The sequence below is a fragment of the Thalassophryne amazonica genome, chromosome 3 (genome assembly GCF_902500255.1).
Source record: "Thalassophryne amazonica chromosome 3, fThaAma1.1, whole genome shotgun sequence".
In the NCBI taxonomy this organism is placed as follows: domain Eukaryota; kingdom Metazoa; phylum Chordata; class Actinopteri; order Batrachoidiformes; family Batrachoididae; genus Thalassophryne; species Thalassophryne amazonica.
In genome coordinates this window covers 53,634,751-53,652,497 of record NC_047105.1, presented here as the reverse complement: position 1 = coordinate 53,652,497, position 17,747 = coordinate 53,634,751, and the positions used below count along the sequence as shown (strand labels likewise).

The 17,747-nt window shown below is 42.9% G+C and overlaps 1 protein-coding gene across 3 annotated transcripts in view; it reads right to left on the bottom strand.

The window, feature by feature from the left end:
* Positions 1 to 17,747, bottom strand: part of cacna2d2a (calcium channel, voltage-dependent, alpha 2/delta subunit 2a) — a 573,469-nt gene that overhangs the window by 64,342 nt on the left and 491,380 nt on the right. For all 3 annotated transcript variants that reach the window (XM_034166295.1, XM_034166292.1, XM_034166294.1), the window contains one exon: positions 4,838 to 4,887. In XM_034166295.1, coding sequence (XP_034022186.1) covers positions 4,838 to 4,887 — 50 coding nt within the window. The remainder of the gene's footprint in view (positions 1 to 4,837; positions 4,888 to 17,747) is intronic.

The following is a 17,747-nucleotide window of genomic DNA, read 5'->3' as shown; positions in this document are numbered from 1 at the left end:
AAACATTAAAATCTAGGCTTTCATCTGAAATGTACTGTCAAATTGTAGCTGAACTTTCAGGTCTTCTTTTTAAGAAAATCCTCCTCTACACCACTTCATCATGAAGCTGGATTTTATATTTTTAATTAATTTATATAAAGTTGTAGACATTTGTTTTCAGTTTGAGTATAAGGAAGATAACTTTAGATTTATTTATTTATTAATTTATTTGTATTTGAAATGGAATAAACAAATTAAAATGTGTGAAATATCAATACAGTACAGTTGAGACACTCCGTGGCATGTGTATTTTTAAGTGAAATGCATTATCCTGAAGTCCTTCAGACAGCAAAATTAAGAGGTTATTTAATCAACAGCTGCCTGTTCATTTAAAAATCACTGGAGACACACGCATGTGTAAGGCAACCCGAATTAAAGGAGAAATGCAGCTTTTAACAACCTGGGCCTCATTTCTGGCATAAAATATGGTCTTTTACTCTCCAATATAACTCTGGTGTCCTTATTAGTCCATGGTTCAAATGATGTGTTCAGTTAAAATGAGGCAAACATTTTTCTTCTTCTACTAAGGTGGATTAGAACTTTTTGTGATACACAGCACCAACTACTGGACAGGAGGAACCTAGCAGTCATTTTGATATATATATATATACATATATATATACATATATATATATATATATATATATATATATATATATATATATATATATATATATATATATATATATATATATATATATACAACCCCTGGCAAAAATTATGGAATCACCGGCCTCGGAGGATGTTCATTCAGTTGTTTAATTTTGTGGAAAAAAAGCAGATCACAGACATGACACAAAACTAAAGTAATTTCAAATGGCAACTTTCTGGCTTTAAGAAACACTATAAGAAATCAAGAAAAAAAGATTGTGGCAGTCAGTAATGGTTACTTTTTTAGACCAAGCAGAGGAAAAAAATATGGAATCACTCAATTCTGAGGAATAAATTATGGAATCACCCTGTAAATTTTCATCCCCCAAACTAAAACCTGCATCAAATCAGATCTGCTCATTGACATTGACCCTATGCCATGACATTGACCCTATGTGTCTTTTTGCAAGGAAAGTTTTCACAGTTTTTGCTCTATGGCAGAATGCATTATCATCTTGAAAAATGATTTCATCATCCCCAAACATCCTTTCAATTGTCCAAAATATCAACGTAAACTTGTGCATTTATTGATGATGTAATGACAGCCATCTCCCCAGTGCCTTTACCTGACATGCGGCCCCATATCATCAATGACTGTGGAAATTTAGATGTTCTCTTCAGGCAGTCATCTTTATAAATCTCACTGGAACGGCACCAAACAAAAGTTCCAGCATCATCACCTTGCCCAATGCAGATTTGAGATTCATCACTGAATATGACTTTCATCCAGTCATCCACAGTCCACGATTGCTTTTCCTTAGCCCATTGTAACCTTGTTTATTCTGTTTAGGTGTTAATGATGGCTTTTGTTTAGCTTTTCTGTATGTAAATCCCATTTCCTTTAGGCGGTTTCTTACAGTTCAGTCATAGACGTTGACTCCAGTTTCCTCCCATTCGTTCCTCATTTGTTTTGTTGTGCATTTTTGGATTTTTGAGACATATTGCTTTAAGTTTTCTGTCTTGACGCTTTGATGTCTTCCTTGGTCTACCAGTATGTTTGCCTTTAACAACCTTCCCATGTTTTTTGTATTTGGTCCTGAGTTTAGACACAGCTGACTGTGAACAACCAACATCTTTTGCAACATTGCATGATGACTTACTCTCTTTTAAGAGTTTGACAATCCTCTCCTTTGTTTCAACTGACATCTCTCGTGTTGGAGCCATGATTCATGTCAGTCCACTTGGTGCAACAGCTCTCCAAGGTGTGATCACTCCTTTTTAGATGCAGACTAACGAGCAGATCTGATTTGATGCAGGTGTTAGTTTTGGGGATGAAAATTTACAGGGTGATTCCATAATTTATTCCTCAGAATTGAGTGATTTCATATTTTTTTCCCTCTGCTTGGTCTAAAAAAGTAACCGTTACTGACTGCCACAATCTTTTTTTCTTGATTTCTTATAGTGTTTCTTAAAGCCAGAAAGTTGCCATTTGAAATGACTTTAGTTTTGTGTCAAGTGTGTGATCTGCTTTTTTTCTACAAAATTAAACAACTGAATGAACATCCTCCGAGGCCGGTGATTCCATAATTTTTGCCAGGGGTTGTATATATATATATATATATATATGGGTGATTCTTTAACTACGGGCACTGTTAACCTTGTAAATGTAATTTCCACCACACCATTGCCTTACAATATAAAGCGCCTTGGGGCAACTGTTTGTGATTTGGCGCTATATACATGTAATAATAATAATAATAATAATAATAATAATAATAATAATAATACATTTTATTTGTAATGCACTTTACATTCCATGGAATCTCAAAGTGCTAAAGAGCATATACATGACATCAGAGCATATACATGTGCTCTGATGTCACTGTTTATCTCCATAGAAACTACCCAAACAATCTTTCATACAAACTGTGTAAAGGGACATTACAGTGTTGTGGTGAAAATTACGGCAATAGTGTGGGACAACTCCATTTTGTTTAAAAAAATCACAACAGTTGAATGACATTGAATACCCCAATTATGTTTTGATTATTTTACTGATATTTTATTCAGAGATATTTTAAAACATTAGAAAAAACGATTCTTTACCATTCATTTTTATCATTGAAGATCAAAAGTCTGGGTGTGGGACAAGCACAAAACGGCAATATTTGCATATAATGATGCTGAAAAAAGGTGAAAAAGTCATCATAGACTACTAGAACAAAATTTCTTAACACACTTTCATTGTAAAGATAACTATAAAAGTGTGAAATTTCCCCTTTTTTCTGTTTTTCATACAATATGATCAAAAGACATAAGTGCCCGCAGTCTAAGAATCACCGACCCTCTCGTTCACCGCGTCCCTACGCCTTCGGGTCGGGGACAGGTCTCTCACCATTGTCTCGGCCTACGGGCGGAGCGGCAGTGCAGAGTACCCGACCTTCCTGGAGTCCCTGGGAGGGGTACTAGATAGCGCTCTGACTGGGGACTCCATTGTTCTCCTGGGGGATTTCAACGCCCACGTGGGTGGCAACAGTGAGACCTGGAGGGGGGTGATCAGGAAGCACGGCCTCCCCGATCTGAACTCGAGTGGTGTTCAGTTGTTGGACTTTTGTGCTAGTCACAGTTTGTCCATCACAAACACCATGTTCGAGCACAAGGGTGTCAATAAGTGCACGTGGCACCAGGACACCCTGAGCCGGAGGTCGTGTCCTTGCCTCAAGTGGAGGAGTTTAAGTATCTTTGGGTCTTGTTCACGAGTGAGGGACGGATGGAGCGTGAGATCGATAGATGGATCGGTGCAGCGTCTGCAGTGATGTGGTCACTGTATAGGACCGTCGTGGTGAAGAGAGAGCTGAGTAGGGGGGCAAAGCTCTCGATTTATCGATCGATCTATGTTCCGATCCTCACCTATGGTCATGAGATTTGGCTCATGACTGAAAGAACAAAGTCGCGAGTACAAGCGGCCGAGATGAGTTTCCTCCGCAGGGTGGCTGGGTGCTCCCTTAGAGATAGGGTGAGGAGCTCGGTCCCTCAGGAGGAGCTCGGAGTCGAGCCGCTGCTCCTCCACGTCGAAAGGAGTCAGTTGAGGTGGCTCGGGCATCTTTTCCGGATGCCCCCTGGACGCCTCGCTGGAGAGGTGTTCCGGGCACATCCCACTGGGAGGAGGCCCCGGGGAAGACCCAGGACACGCTGGAGGGACTACATCTCTCGGCTGGCTTGGGAACGCCTTGGGGTTCCCCCGGAGGAGCTGGGGGAGGTGTGTGTGGATCAGGAGGTCTGGGCGGCTTTGCTTGAGCTGCTGCCCCCGCGACCCGACTCCGGATAAAGCGGAAGAAGATGGATGGATGGGCTTTGTGGTCACTTTTTTATAATGTGTAAAGTAAAAGTAAAAATAAATAAACAAGGGTCTTAAAAAAATGTAAAAATGTCCTTTTTTTGCACCGTTAATTTTTAAATGGCAGGCTTTGCAAAAAATCTCTTTGAATCATATCTGTGCCATCTGTGTTTGAACGTCACCACCCCAGGACTGTGCGATGAGTGTGTGGTGTTGAAGGACAGAGCACGGAGAAATAACATAAGGCCCTCGAGTGTCTTCTGGGCCTGGATGGAGACTTGCCATTATCCACCTTCAGAAAAAGTATTACAGTAAGTGGCAGTACTCTGAATATGAATACACCAGAGTTAAGAGAGCAGCTGACAGTCCATCCTGTGGCCTGATTGCTTGTGCTCAGGGTGGTGAGGGGACCAGTACGGTGAGAGGAGACAGGCTGGAGTAAAAGGTTGTGCAGTATCCACCCATAAAATACAGCAGGATTGAGGTTTTCTGCTGGGCCCTTACAAGCTTATAGTGCCCCAAGTACAGAAGTGTTTTCAGGTGACCGGTTCTTGACTGAGTGTAGAACCTTTAGAAGTGTGCACATGTGCACCAGTGACAGAGATTCTGATCTGAAAGCCTTTATTTTAGAGCTTTCAGCAGCATTTTCTGAGAACCACATTTGTTATCAGCTCATCCATAACTGCACTACAATCACTCTGGAATTATTTATTTATTTTTGTCCCTTTCTTCTCAAACACTTAAATGCATATCTGCAATCTGCATAATTATCACCAAAGCAAACATAAAGACACCCTCACCCAGCCACATTCTGCAAAGCCACTTCCACACAGTCACGCATTTCAGCAGCACATGCTGCTCATATCTCACCTGGGTGTTGATTCGAATGGCGCCAATCGATGGAATTTCAAAGTAGTAACCTGAAGAGAAAAAGGAGACAATCAATAAATGGTGCAGCCTGCTTCACTTTGCAAACCGGTGTGTAGCCATAGTCTGAGTTAAACAGTCACACTGTGTACAGAAATGATCCATTTTTAGACTGAATTCTAATCTCGGTGCTGTTATTTGGTACATGTACAGCCATCAGCACCAGATGATTATGTCGGATCACGCAGGCCGCTGACCTCTCTGCGCTCGGAGCTGTGCTGCAGGATGCAAATGTGGAGACTCATTGGGAATGTTGAACCTCAGGCACTGCCGCTGATTAGGAATGGAGGAGAGTGACTGACTGGGTCAATAACCACGCTGCTGCACAAGTCATTAAAGTCATGAGTGTTTATACAAAGAGCCGTGAAATAGAGACACCATCCCCAGAATGTTAAAAGCCAGAGATGGTTCTTTTTATTTTGATACATTATGCACTTTGCCACAGCAGTTTGTGCTGAAATTTGCCTTCTCTGTGCAAGCAGGCATTTGTTGCACTTTTGATCAGAGCAGTAATTTTTCCCGGTGCTTGTCATGAGGCAAAAAGGTGGCGTCTGTAGTGGTAGGGCAAATCGCGACAAGCTGTGAAGAAAAGCGGTAACTAAACAACAAGGAAATAATGTAGAGCTCCTCAGTGTTGTGGAGGTTATCAGCAAAGGTCTACTGTCTGAGAAGCAATTAGCAATTTAATCAATGACCTATTTTCTTTTGGGAGACTCATTTACATAATACCTCCATTATTTCTTTGTGCCATCCTCTGCAATATACAGCCATTTTCCTATTTAATGACACAAGTACAATATTTGAAAGTTACAGATTATTTTTCCACTGGTGTTCCACATGTAATCACCCTCAACATCGAGGGCAAGAACAAGCATATTGCTGACTGTCTATGTGTGTAAGGATTACAATTTTCAACCCTACACACTGTATAATAATCAATTTTGACTCCTAGTCAAATTTACAAGCAGCTAAACAGTAGTAGTAGTTAAAGGAGACCTGCAATGAAAAAAATGCAGTCAGATTTTTTGAACAAAAAATGACATATTTACACATGAGATCCTTCTGAATGTAGTAAAGTAAATCTGCAAGCCCAGATCTGTCATTCAACGGAGAAATCTTCATCCGAAAATGACAAATTTACAGCTAACATTTAGCCCTCCGCAAATTGTCCCTCTCATCATGGACACTGCCGAGACGTCAAGGACAAGACCCTCTCCCAGCATGCATTGCGCCAATTGTAATTTGTGGATTTATGTCAGTTTGCATCTGCACCTTTTTCTTGTCTTATACAGAAGGATCTACTTTTTTTAAAACTTCATATTGTCTTGTGGCACGTTTGGTGAGTACACATTTCTTTTATTTGTGCTTGAAAATTATTTTGGGGGACTTTTTCATACGCCCGTTTGATTGAGTGGTGTCGCAATGAAAATCTACTGTCTTTCGCCTCCGGTACCATCGCGGGATATGGAGGAGAGACCCGCAAAGAATCCCAGTCATTAAAAATATATAAACCTCTCTCAGCGTCCATGGAGCTCTGGGGCTCCGATTGCCGAGACGTGCGGTGCTGTGGATTTTGCCACAAGAAGTCTGTCCTTGCAGCAACAGGTGTACCGGCCGCTTTGCATTAAAACAGCGAGCGTAGCGGAGGCAGAGAGCGGGAGAGGAAGAACGGCGCCCGCTGTCGATGTCGCTGCTGATCTGAGCACACAGATCTGTATCTCACATTCATTGCAGCTTACTTCTGGGTGTTGAAACCAGGACGTGTATAAGTAACATTACTAACAGATAAAATCAATTTCAATGCGGGATCGGACTGAAGGCGGGAGCGCGTCATCTTGTCCCTGACGTCATGGAAATGATACGGCTGTACAAACTGTTTTCACAGAGGGCTAAATTTTAGCTGGAAATTTGTCATTTTTAAACGACGATTTCTCCGCTGAATTACAAATTTGGGCTTACAGATTTACTTTACTGCATTCACAAGGGTCTTATAAATACATATCAGCTATTTCTTTCTGAAATCTGACCACATTTATTTCAATGCAGGTCTACTTTAAATGTGGTAAATTCCAATTCAATCCCAGTCTGACAATGTATAAAAAAAGAAAGTGAGAAAACTTCTTTTATTTACCCAATTACTCACTGTATTTTACAAAGTACATGACTATGAACTTTATCATTGAGGAATGCTATCCAAAATTATATAATTTCTTCCCATCCAGCTCAATGGGATAATGATTTGGGCTTGTTGTGTGGGCCGCTGAAGAGGAGGTACTGCTGTCCCACCACCAGAGGGCAACCGGGAGTGGCAGCTGGCAGTCATCACCAGCACCAGCTGTCACTCATCATCACCACAACAACATCTCCATAAAAGCCGGGCAGCATCTTCACCTCACTGCCAAGAAATCGTCTACCAATCAGGTAAACACTCAGCCGTTGTTTTGTGCCATACAACATTCTGAACATTTGCAGGCGTACCTGTTGACTGGTCAGCAGCTGGAAGCTGGGAGGAGACGACATTCTTCGCTCCTCGGATAAGTAGTCTTTCAGGCGCTGCACGTTTTTGTTCCTGTTTGACTGTGCTTAAGAGGTGGAGGTGTTACCCACCCTTTCTGACTGTTTGCTGGGTGTTCACGCACCCACCATCACCTGTCTGTTCTTCCTGCCAGCAGTACCCGATCTGACAGCCGGAGGCAGTGGCCACCTGGGGACCCAGCGCTTGGTGGCTCCGGGGTACTTCAGATCCGGTGGCAGTGGAAAGCGTGTGGGATCCGGCTCTTTTCTGGACGGGCGTCTTCTATCCTCGAGCCTGCCCACACGTCACCGTGAATTATTGACTGTTGATCTCAATTGTGTTGTCTGTTGCTCTGTTGTGCACATTCACAACATTAAATTGTTATATTTTGGCTTATTCCATTGTCTGTTCATTTGCGCTGTTGCTGTTGTGGGTCCGTGTACCTACACTTTCACAACAGGGCTACCAATATGGAGACCTGGGTTTGATTCCCGTTCACACTAAGTGCTCATGTCCTTGGATAATTTGGAGATTTAATCTGCATTGTCCCAGGTCACCCACAGCTAACAGATGTGCCATGTGGTTACACATGACACATTACAAAAATAAAAATTACATGCCACCCACAAGATTCAAACCTGCATTTTCCAAAAGCTCTGACTGCCAGTCAGAAACTTTACCACTAAGCTACCATTGTTGTCCTGTGAAAGGAGCAGGAAAATGCCTGATATCAAGAAGGACATGGATGTATTTAAAATAAATAAAACCACGCACCATATAAAAACACAGCATTTTATTGAATCCTTCTTATCAAGCGGACAATACAGGTATGATCCATCTGATCCATCTGTATGATAGGGAGTTTGGGGCGCATGCACAGGCAGCAACCTGTCAGAGTTTGGCGTCTTGTGTTTTAATGTGTTTGTTGTTTTTACTTTGTAAGTTGTTTTTATACTCCTCGTGGACTTCTGTTAAACAGTGTGGCTAAAATGAACGTTCTGTGCCCTACGGTGTGGCTTTGGTTTCTGTTTTTCCTGCTCGCTCTGAATGACAGCTGGACTGTTAGCGGAGACAGACTGCAGTACAGCAGAAATTAACTGCTTCGACTTAAATATATCATGCCGGCTGGCATGTCAGATATCGCGGCACAGATTCCTGATCACATATTTAAATTGTCTCACACAAGAACTGGTGGTGAACAAACGGCGGGAGAGAAGCCGAAGGAAGCGGGGAAAGAGAGGAGGTGTGCAGTTACACATAAGGAAGCTGAGACTCAACCGGGTCCCACTGCCGATGATTCTGGGAAACGCCCAGTCCCTCCGCAATAAAATGGATGAACTTTAAAGACTGTGGGATTCTGACGTTCACAGAATCATGGCTCACTGAACGTGGTCGGGATGTAGACCTGCTTATTGACGGCTTCGGTGCGCCATTCTGTTTGGATACAGACGCAGAGGTGACAGGTAAATCACAGAGAGGCGGAGTCTGTTTCTATTTAAATCAACGGTACTGTCATCCTAAACCTGTGACTGTAAGAGAGCACATTTGCACCCCAGATGTTGAACTTTTATGTGTATCATTGTGCCCTTTCTACCTGCCCCGTGAGTTCCCACAACTGTTTATTACAACAGTTTACTTACATCCAAAAACAAACGCCTCTTCTGCCTGCAGTGTCTCCATGATGTGGTGCAGAAACTGCAATCTGTCTCACCTGATGCACCAATCTTTTTACTGTCTCCCTTAAAAAGACACTACCTGACTTTTATCAATATCTAACCTGTCCAACCAGACGTGATAAAATTATTTGTAATGGGTCCATCAAGGAGGCATATAAATCCCCCCCCTGGCCCCCCCTGGGTTCGGGGGATCGCAACTGTGTGCATCTCCTCCCTACATATAGAACTGTGTTAAAAAGGGAAAAGGTCTATATGCGAGACATTAAGGACTGGACAGAGGAGACTGTGGTTTGCCTGCAGGACTGCTACGACTGCACTGATTGGGACATGTTCAAAGAAGCTTGCAGTGACAATCTTGATGAACTTGCTGACGTAGTTTCTTCGTATGCCACCTTTTGCAGGGACATGATCATTCCCTGTAGGCGTGTAAAAATGTTTCACAATAATAAGCCGTGGGTCACGAGGTCAGTCAAGGCTTGTATACAGGCCAAGAGACTTGCTTTTAAACATGGATCAGCCTCTGAGCGGCACACAGCCACTAAGTAGGTGAAAATTATGATTTTAAAAGCAAAACAGGACTATAAAATGAAGCTGGAGAACAAGATGGCGATGAATAATCTTGGATCTGCTTGGTCAAGCATGAAAGCCATTGCAGACCTCCAACACTCTAAAGCCAGCAGGACCATCTCCTTTGATGGCTTCCACTCTAATTTGGAATTTACAAATGCTCTTAACTGTTTTTATACACGTTTTGGTGCTTTTGATTTTAGCCAGGAAATACAGGAAGTGAGTCATAAAGTGTGTGTGACTTTTTTGAAAAATCCTTCTGTTCCCTCAAACCAAGCAAAAGCTGTGGTTCTGATAATATTTGTGGCCGTTTGCTGAAATCATGTGGGAAAGAGCTGAGCTCTATTTTTCAGTACATTTTTAATCAGTCTTTACAGATGCAGCACGTACCAAGAGTTTGGAAGGATGCTGTAATTATCCCTGTGCCAAAAATCAGTTCTCCCAAGATCCTCAATGATTTCAAACCAATCACACTAACATCGACTGTAATGAAATGTTTTGAGAAACTTGTAAGATCTGCAATTTTGAAGACAACGGCGCATGACCTTGATCCCATGCAATTTGCTTATAGGCCCAACAGAGGAGTAGAAGATGCTACAGTCACTTTATTAAATTTGCTTTTTAAACATTTGGAGGGGAAAGGAACACATGCATGACTTTTATTTATTGATTTTTCATCTGCTTTTAACACAATCCAGCCCCATGTGTTAGCCTTGAGGCTTTTAGAACATTTTAAAATAAGTAACAATCTTGTGAGCTGGATTTTGATTTTTTTAACTGACAGGGCACAGAGTGGGAGAGTGAACGGAACTGTTTCGGATCAGGTTACATCCTCCACATGTTCCCCACAAGGATGTGTGTTCTCTCCTCTTTTGTTCATCCTCTATACAAAGATGTGCCGTGGCAGCAGAGAGGCTAGAACAGTTTTAAAGTATGCAGATGACACAGTTATTGTCAGCCTGCTGAAAAACAATGATAGGAGTCACGCCCCAGTTGTCACTGATTTCCTTGACTGGTGCAGTAAGTCTTTTCTCGAGATGAACATTTCTAAAATAAAAGACATGATTACTGACTTGCAAAAACAGTTCTCCCAGTCAAGAAGCAACAGTTTTAAAAGGTCAGACAGTGGAGTGTGTCACCACATATAAATATCTTGGAACTGTCATTGATGACAAAATGAACTTTGAGGCAAACTGTGACGCTGTCTACAAAAAGGGATGCCAGTGCCTCTATTGTCTGAGAAAACTGTCCACTTTTAATATTGACAGAACCATGCTGACCTTGTTTTATTGTGCTTTTATAGAATCAGTTTTATCCTTCTGTCATGTTTCATGGATTGGAAGCGTGTTCCTTAAAAACAAAAATTGTTTAAACCAAACTGTGAAATGGTCTAGCAAGATGAGTGGAGAGTCTCAGCTTCAGCTAGAATCCCTGTATACTAAACAGACACAGAGGATAGCTGGTTCGATTCTGAGAGATGACTCCCACCCTCTTCATGGTGAGTTTCATCTGCTCCCTTCAGGTCAGAGATTTAGGGTACCAGCTTGTAAAACCAAACACTACAAAAACAGTTTTGCCATCAGTGCTGTTAACAAGTAAAAGAAACTTTAAACATAACTTATGTATTTATTTTTTGTATAGTTTCTTCATTCATCACTCATCTTCAACCGCTTTTCCGGGTTCGGGTCGCGGGGCTACAACTCCAGCAGGGGACCCCAGACTTCACTTTCCCATGCCACATTGACCACTTCTGACTGGGGGATCCCGAGGCGTTCCCAGGCCAGTGTGGAGATATAATCTCTTCACCTAGTCCTGGGTCTTCACCGGGGTCTCCTCCCAGATGGACGTGCCTGGAACACCTCCCTTGGGAGGCGCCCAGGAGGCATCCTTACCAGATGCACGAACCACCTCAGCTGGCTCCTTTCAATGCGAAGGAGCAGCCACTCCGAGCCTCCCACGGATGACCGAACTTCTCACGCTATCTCTAAGAGAGACACCAGCCACCCTCCTGAGGAAGCCCATTTCGGCCGCTTGTATCCACGATCTAGTTCTTTCGGTCATGACCATAGGTAGATTGACCAGTAGATCGAGAGCTTCGCCTTTTGGGTCAGCTCCCTTTTCGTCACAACAGTACGGTAGAGCAAATGCAATACCGGCCCTGCTGCACCGATTCTCTGGCCAATCTCACGTTCCATCGTCCCCTCACTCGTGAACAAGACCCCAAGGTACTTGAACTCCTTCACTTGGGGCAAGGCCGTATTCCCTACCCGGAGTATGCAATCGATTGGTTTCCTGCAGAGAACCATGGCCTCACATTTAGAGGTGCTGATCCTCATCCCAGCCACTTCACATCTGGCTGCGAACTGATCCAGTGAGTCTTGGAGGCCACCGGCCGATGAAGCCAACAGGACCACATCATCTGCAAAAAGCAGTGATGAGACCCTGAGCCCACAAAAACGGAAACCCTCCTCCCCCCGACTACGCCTCGATATCCTGTCCATGAATATCACAAACAGGATCTCCACTGGACCTCCACTGGAAACGAGTCTGACTTACTCCACCCTGTGGGCTCACCACCTGCAGGGGGAACTGCAGGTGTCGGGTGTGCTGTCCTTTGGGTGGCAGTGAAAGTTGAGGGCCTCAACAGACCAGACCTGGGTGGAAGGGGCTAGCTCTGGGGGTGTGGAACATCACCTCGCTGTGGGGGAAGGAGCCGGAGCTTGTGCAGGAGGTGGAGCAATACCAGTTAGATCTGGTGGGTCTCGCCTCCACGCACAGCCTCTGCTCCGGAACCACTCTTCTTGATAGGGGTTGTATAGATTCTTTTACCTTGTTTTTATGAACAGCACATTTTTATTTTTACGAGGTCTGTCAATAAAGTATAGGTCTTTTTATTTTTTTCAAAAACTATATGGATTTCATTCATATGTTTTTACGTCAGACATGCTTGAACCCTCGTGCGCATGCGTGAGTTTTTCCACGCCTGTCGGTGACGTCATTCGCCTGTGAGCACTCTTTGTGGGAGGAGTCGTCCAGCCCCTCGTCGGAATTCCTTTGTCTGAGAAGTTGCTGAGAGACTGGTGCTTTGTTTGATCAAAATTTTTTCTAAACCTGTGAGGCACATCGAAGTGGACACGGTTCGAAAAATTAAGCTGGTTTTCGGTGAAAATTTTAACGGCTGATGAGAGATTTTGAGGTGATACTGTCACTTTAAGCACTTCCCACGGTGCGAGACGTCGCGCAGCGCTCTCAGGCGCCGTCGTCAGCCTGTTTCAAGCTGAAAACCTCCACATTTCAGGCTCTATTGATCCAGGACGTTGTGAGAGAACAGAGAAGTTTCAGAAGAAGTCGGTTTCAGCATTTTATCCGGATATTCCACTGTTAAAGGAGATTTTTTTAATGAAAGACGTGCGGACGGATTGCAGCGTCGGCTCGCAGCCGCTGCGACGCTCCGCCACAGGAAAAACACCTCCATTGGAAGCCTTAAGGACAAGTTGGAACATGTCCAGCTGTTAAACAATTTCTCATATACTCACTCCACTGAAAGCCATCAAAAGCCGCCTGGATTTTACAAATGGTTATCAACACGGAGGTGTTTTTCCTGTGCCGCCGCACTGCGCCGGCTGCGTCCCGATGCGCGGACCCGTCCGCACGTCTTTCATTAAAAAAAATCTCCTTTAACAGTGGAATATCCGGATAAAATGCTGAAACCGACTTCTTCTGAAACTTCTCTGTTCTCTCACGACGTCCTGGATCAATAGAGCCTGAAATGAGGAGGTTTTCAGCTTGAAACAGGCTGACGACGGCGCCTGAGAGCGCTACGCGACGTCTCGCACCGTGGGAAGTCCTTAAAGCGACAGTATCACCTCAAAATCTCTCATCAGCCATTAAAATTTTCACCGAAAACCAGCTTAATTTTTCGAACCGTGTCCACTTCGATGTGCGTCACAAGTTTAGAAAAAATTTTGATCAAACAAAGCACCAGTCTCTCAGCAACTTCTCAGACAAAGGAATTCCGATGAGGGGTTGGACGACTCCTCCCACAAGGAGTGCTCACAGGCGAATGACGTCACCGACAGGCGTGGAAAAACTCACGCATGTGCACGAGGGTTCAAGCATTTCTGACGTAAAAACATATGAATGAAATCCATATAGTTTTTGAAAAAAATAAAAAGGAACTATACTTTATTGACAGAACTTGTATTTATTTAGTTTTAATACTTTTGGCTTGGTATGACATGTTTTTAGACTTTTTATCTATTGATGTTTTAACTCATCTTGCTTTTATTTTATTTTGGGGCCGTCCTTGTTGTTCTTTTAGCTTTTTAGCACTGTTGTCACTTTGTCTTGTTCTGTGTTTTGCTGAGTGTTTACCAAACGAGATGACTCACTCACTGTAAACTAATTTTACCCAAGGGTATAATAATAAATTGAATCTTGAATTTTGAATGTCTTCATCTGTAGATGACCCATGGTCACAGACGTACAGTCATGAAATGACATGAATGAGAAACAGGGTGCTCTTATCCTGTTCACATCTGCTGGCAGCGTGTCCAGCCGGCCCCGCGAACGTGTGCTGCCTAACACGCGTCTTGTGGACAGTGTGCCGCAGGACAGACACTGCGTCATGTGGAACAGAGCTCACGTGGGTGGTGTGACATTCAGATCGCCTGCTGCGTGTTATAATGTGATGGCCACCCAACACAGTGCAGAGTAGCTACCTAAACTCTGTAAGTGAGATAGAGTATCTCGTCAATAGTTTTACATCCTCATTGAAGACAACTTTGGATGCTGTAGCTCCTCTGAAAAAGAGAGCTTTAAATCAGAAGTGCCTGACTCCGTGGTATAACTCACAAACTCGCAGCTTAAAGCAGATAACCCGTAAGTTGGAGAGGAAATGGCGTCTCACTAATTTAGAAGATCTTCACTTAGCCTGGAAAAAGAGTCTGTTGCTCTATAAAAAAGCCCTCCGTAAAGCTAGGACATCTTACTACTCATCACTAATTGAAGAAAATAAGAACAACCCCAGGTTTCTTTTCAGCACTGTAGCCAGGCTGACAATGAGTCAGAGCTCTATTGAGCCGAGTATTCCTTTAACATTAACTAGTAATGACTTCATGACTTTCTTGGCTAATAAAATTTTAACTATTAGAGAAAAAATTACTCATAACCATCCCAAAGACATATCGTTATCTTTGGCTGCTTTCAGTGATGCCGGTATTTGGTTAGACTCATTCTCTCCGATTGTTCTGTCTGAGTTATTTTCATTAGTTACTTCATCCAAACCATCAACATGTCTATTAGACCCCATTCCTACCAGGCTGCTCAAGGAAGCCCTACCATTATTTAATGCTTCGATCTTAAATATGATCAATCTATCTTTATTAGCTGGCTATGTACCACAGGCTTTTAAGGTGTCAGTAATTAAACCATTACATAAAAAGCCATCACTTGACCCAGCTATCTTAGCTAATTATAGGCCAATCTCCAACCTTCCTTTTCTCTCAAAAATTCTTGAAAGGGTAGTTGTAAAACAGCTAACTGATCATCTGCAGAGGAATGGTCTATTTGAAGAGTTTCAGTCAGGTTTTAGAATTCATCATAGTACAGAAACAGCATTAGTGAAGGTTACAAATGATCTTCTTATGGCCTCAGACAGTGGACTCATCTCTGTGCTTGTTCTGTTAGACCTCAGTGCTGCTTTTGATACTGTTGACCATAAAATTTTATTACAGAGATTAGAGCATGCCATAGGTATTAAAGGCACTGCGCTGCGGTGGTTTGAATCATATTTATCGAATAGATTACAATTTGTTCATGTAAATGGGGAATCTTCTTCACAGCCTAAGGTTAATTATGGAGTTCCACAAGGTTCTGTGCTAGGACCAATTTTATTCACTTTATACATGCTTCCCTTAGGCAGTATTATTAGACAGCATTGCTTAAATTTTCATTGTTACGCAGATGATACCCAGCTTTATCTATCCATGAAGCCAGAGGACACACACCAATTAGCTAAACTGCAGGATTGTCTTACAGACATAAAGACATGGATGACCTCTAATTTCCTGCTTTTAAACTCAAATAAAACTGAAGTTATTGTACTTGGCCCCACAAATCTTAGAAACATGGTGTCTAACCAGATCCTTACTCTGGATGGCATTACCCTGACCTCTAGTAATACTGTGAGAAATCGTGGAGTCATTTTTGATCAGGATATGTCATTCAATGCGCATATTAAACAAATATGTAGGACTGCTTTTTTGCATTTACGCAATATCTCTAAAATTAGAAAGGTCTTGTCTCAGAGTGATGCTGAAAAACTAATTCATGCATTTATTTCCTCTAGGCTGGACTATTGTAATTCATTATTATCAGGTTGTCCTAAAAGTTCCCTGACAAGCCTTCAGTTAATTCAAAATGCTGCAGCTAGAGTACTAACGGGGACTAGAAGGAGAGAGCATATCTCACCCATATTGGCCTCTCTTCATTGGCTTCCTGTTAATTCTAGAATAGAATTTAAAATTCTTCTTCTTACTTATAAGGTTTTGAATAATCAGGTCCCATCTTATCTTAGGGACCTCATAGTACCATATCACCCCAATAGAGCGCTTCGCTCTCAGACAGCAGGCTTACTTGTAGTTCCTAGGGTTTATAAGAGTAGAATGGGAGGCAGAGCCTTCAGCTTTCAGGCTCCTCTCCTGTGGAACCAGCTCCCAATTCAGATCAGGGAGACAGACACCCTCTCTACTTTTAAGATTAGGCTCAAAACTTTCCTTTTTGCTAAAGCTTATAGTTAGGGCTGGATCAGGTGACCCTGAACCATCCCTTAGTTATGCTGCTATAGACTTAGACTGCTGGGGGGTTCCCATGATGCACTGAGTGTTTCTTTCTCCTTTTGCTCTGTATGCACCACTCTGCATTTAATCATTAGTGATTGATTTCTGCTCCCCTCCACAGCATGTCTTTTTCCTGGTTCTCTCCCTCAGCCCCAACCAGTCCCAGCAGAAGACTGCCCCTCCCTGAGCCTGGTTCTGCTGGAGGTTTCTTCCTGTTAAAAGGGAGTTTTTCCTTTCCACTGTCGCCAAGTGCTTGCTCACAGGGGGTCGTTTTGACCATTGGGGTTTTTTCGTAATTATTGTATGGCCTTGCCTTACAATATAAAGCGCCTTGGGGCAACTGTTTGTTGTGATTTGGCGCTATATAAATAAAATTGATTGAATTGATTGATTGATTATTTTGGTATGGGGCTTGAGTACAACAACAATTACTGCAAACACAAAAAGCAGAGAGCTTGTTGGCACAAAAGGCGTAATCCTGGACTTTCCCCGGTCTGACAAAGAGCTGACTCTGTAATCATCCAGCAAACAGACTTGTCCTGCTAATTAATAATAACTTCTGGTGGGAGACACATCTGAAGCACCAAACTCCACCACCAGTAAGCTAATCAAGCCAACAGTTAAACAGCCACAAGAGTGGAAGTGAGGTGAGATGAATTTCAATCTTTTTTTTTAAAGCAAGCATTCAAAGTTGAGCATAGCAACTATAGTGTTGAGTTGGGTTGGACTTAAATGAGCCCAGTCAGGCTGAGGCTCGTGCAGACGACATGGCTGACAGGAGGAGCGGCTGAATCATACGAGTTGTCAGACTGTTGTTCAGGGCTGCCTGTTTGCAGAGTTATTTCAGGACTGCTGCGTTAGATCGGTACATCACATTCAGTCACAAAGACACGTGAATCAGTTCGAGTGATAATGGCTTCACAAGCACTCTTGGATACTGTGTTTCACTTTGCATATGAATACTGCAACATATTTATGAACAATTAAAAGGTCATAGATTTAAAGCCAAAATCAGAATACGTGAGCTTTGGTCACCTGGAAACTGAGTGTCAACATGAGTAAACACGCTGACAGGGCAGCGTCTCACACACTGCATGTTTGGACACTCTGAAGTTCAGTATGACCCTGAATAGTTAACCCTCCTGTCTACATGTGTCCTCTTCGGTTTGCGGTTGGCTTCCCGATAGAAAAAAATTGCAAAACAGCAAACTAACGGGATAATCACCAACCCTGCCGCAATCCACAGCGAGCATGCA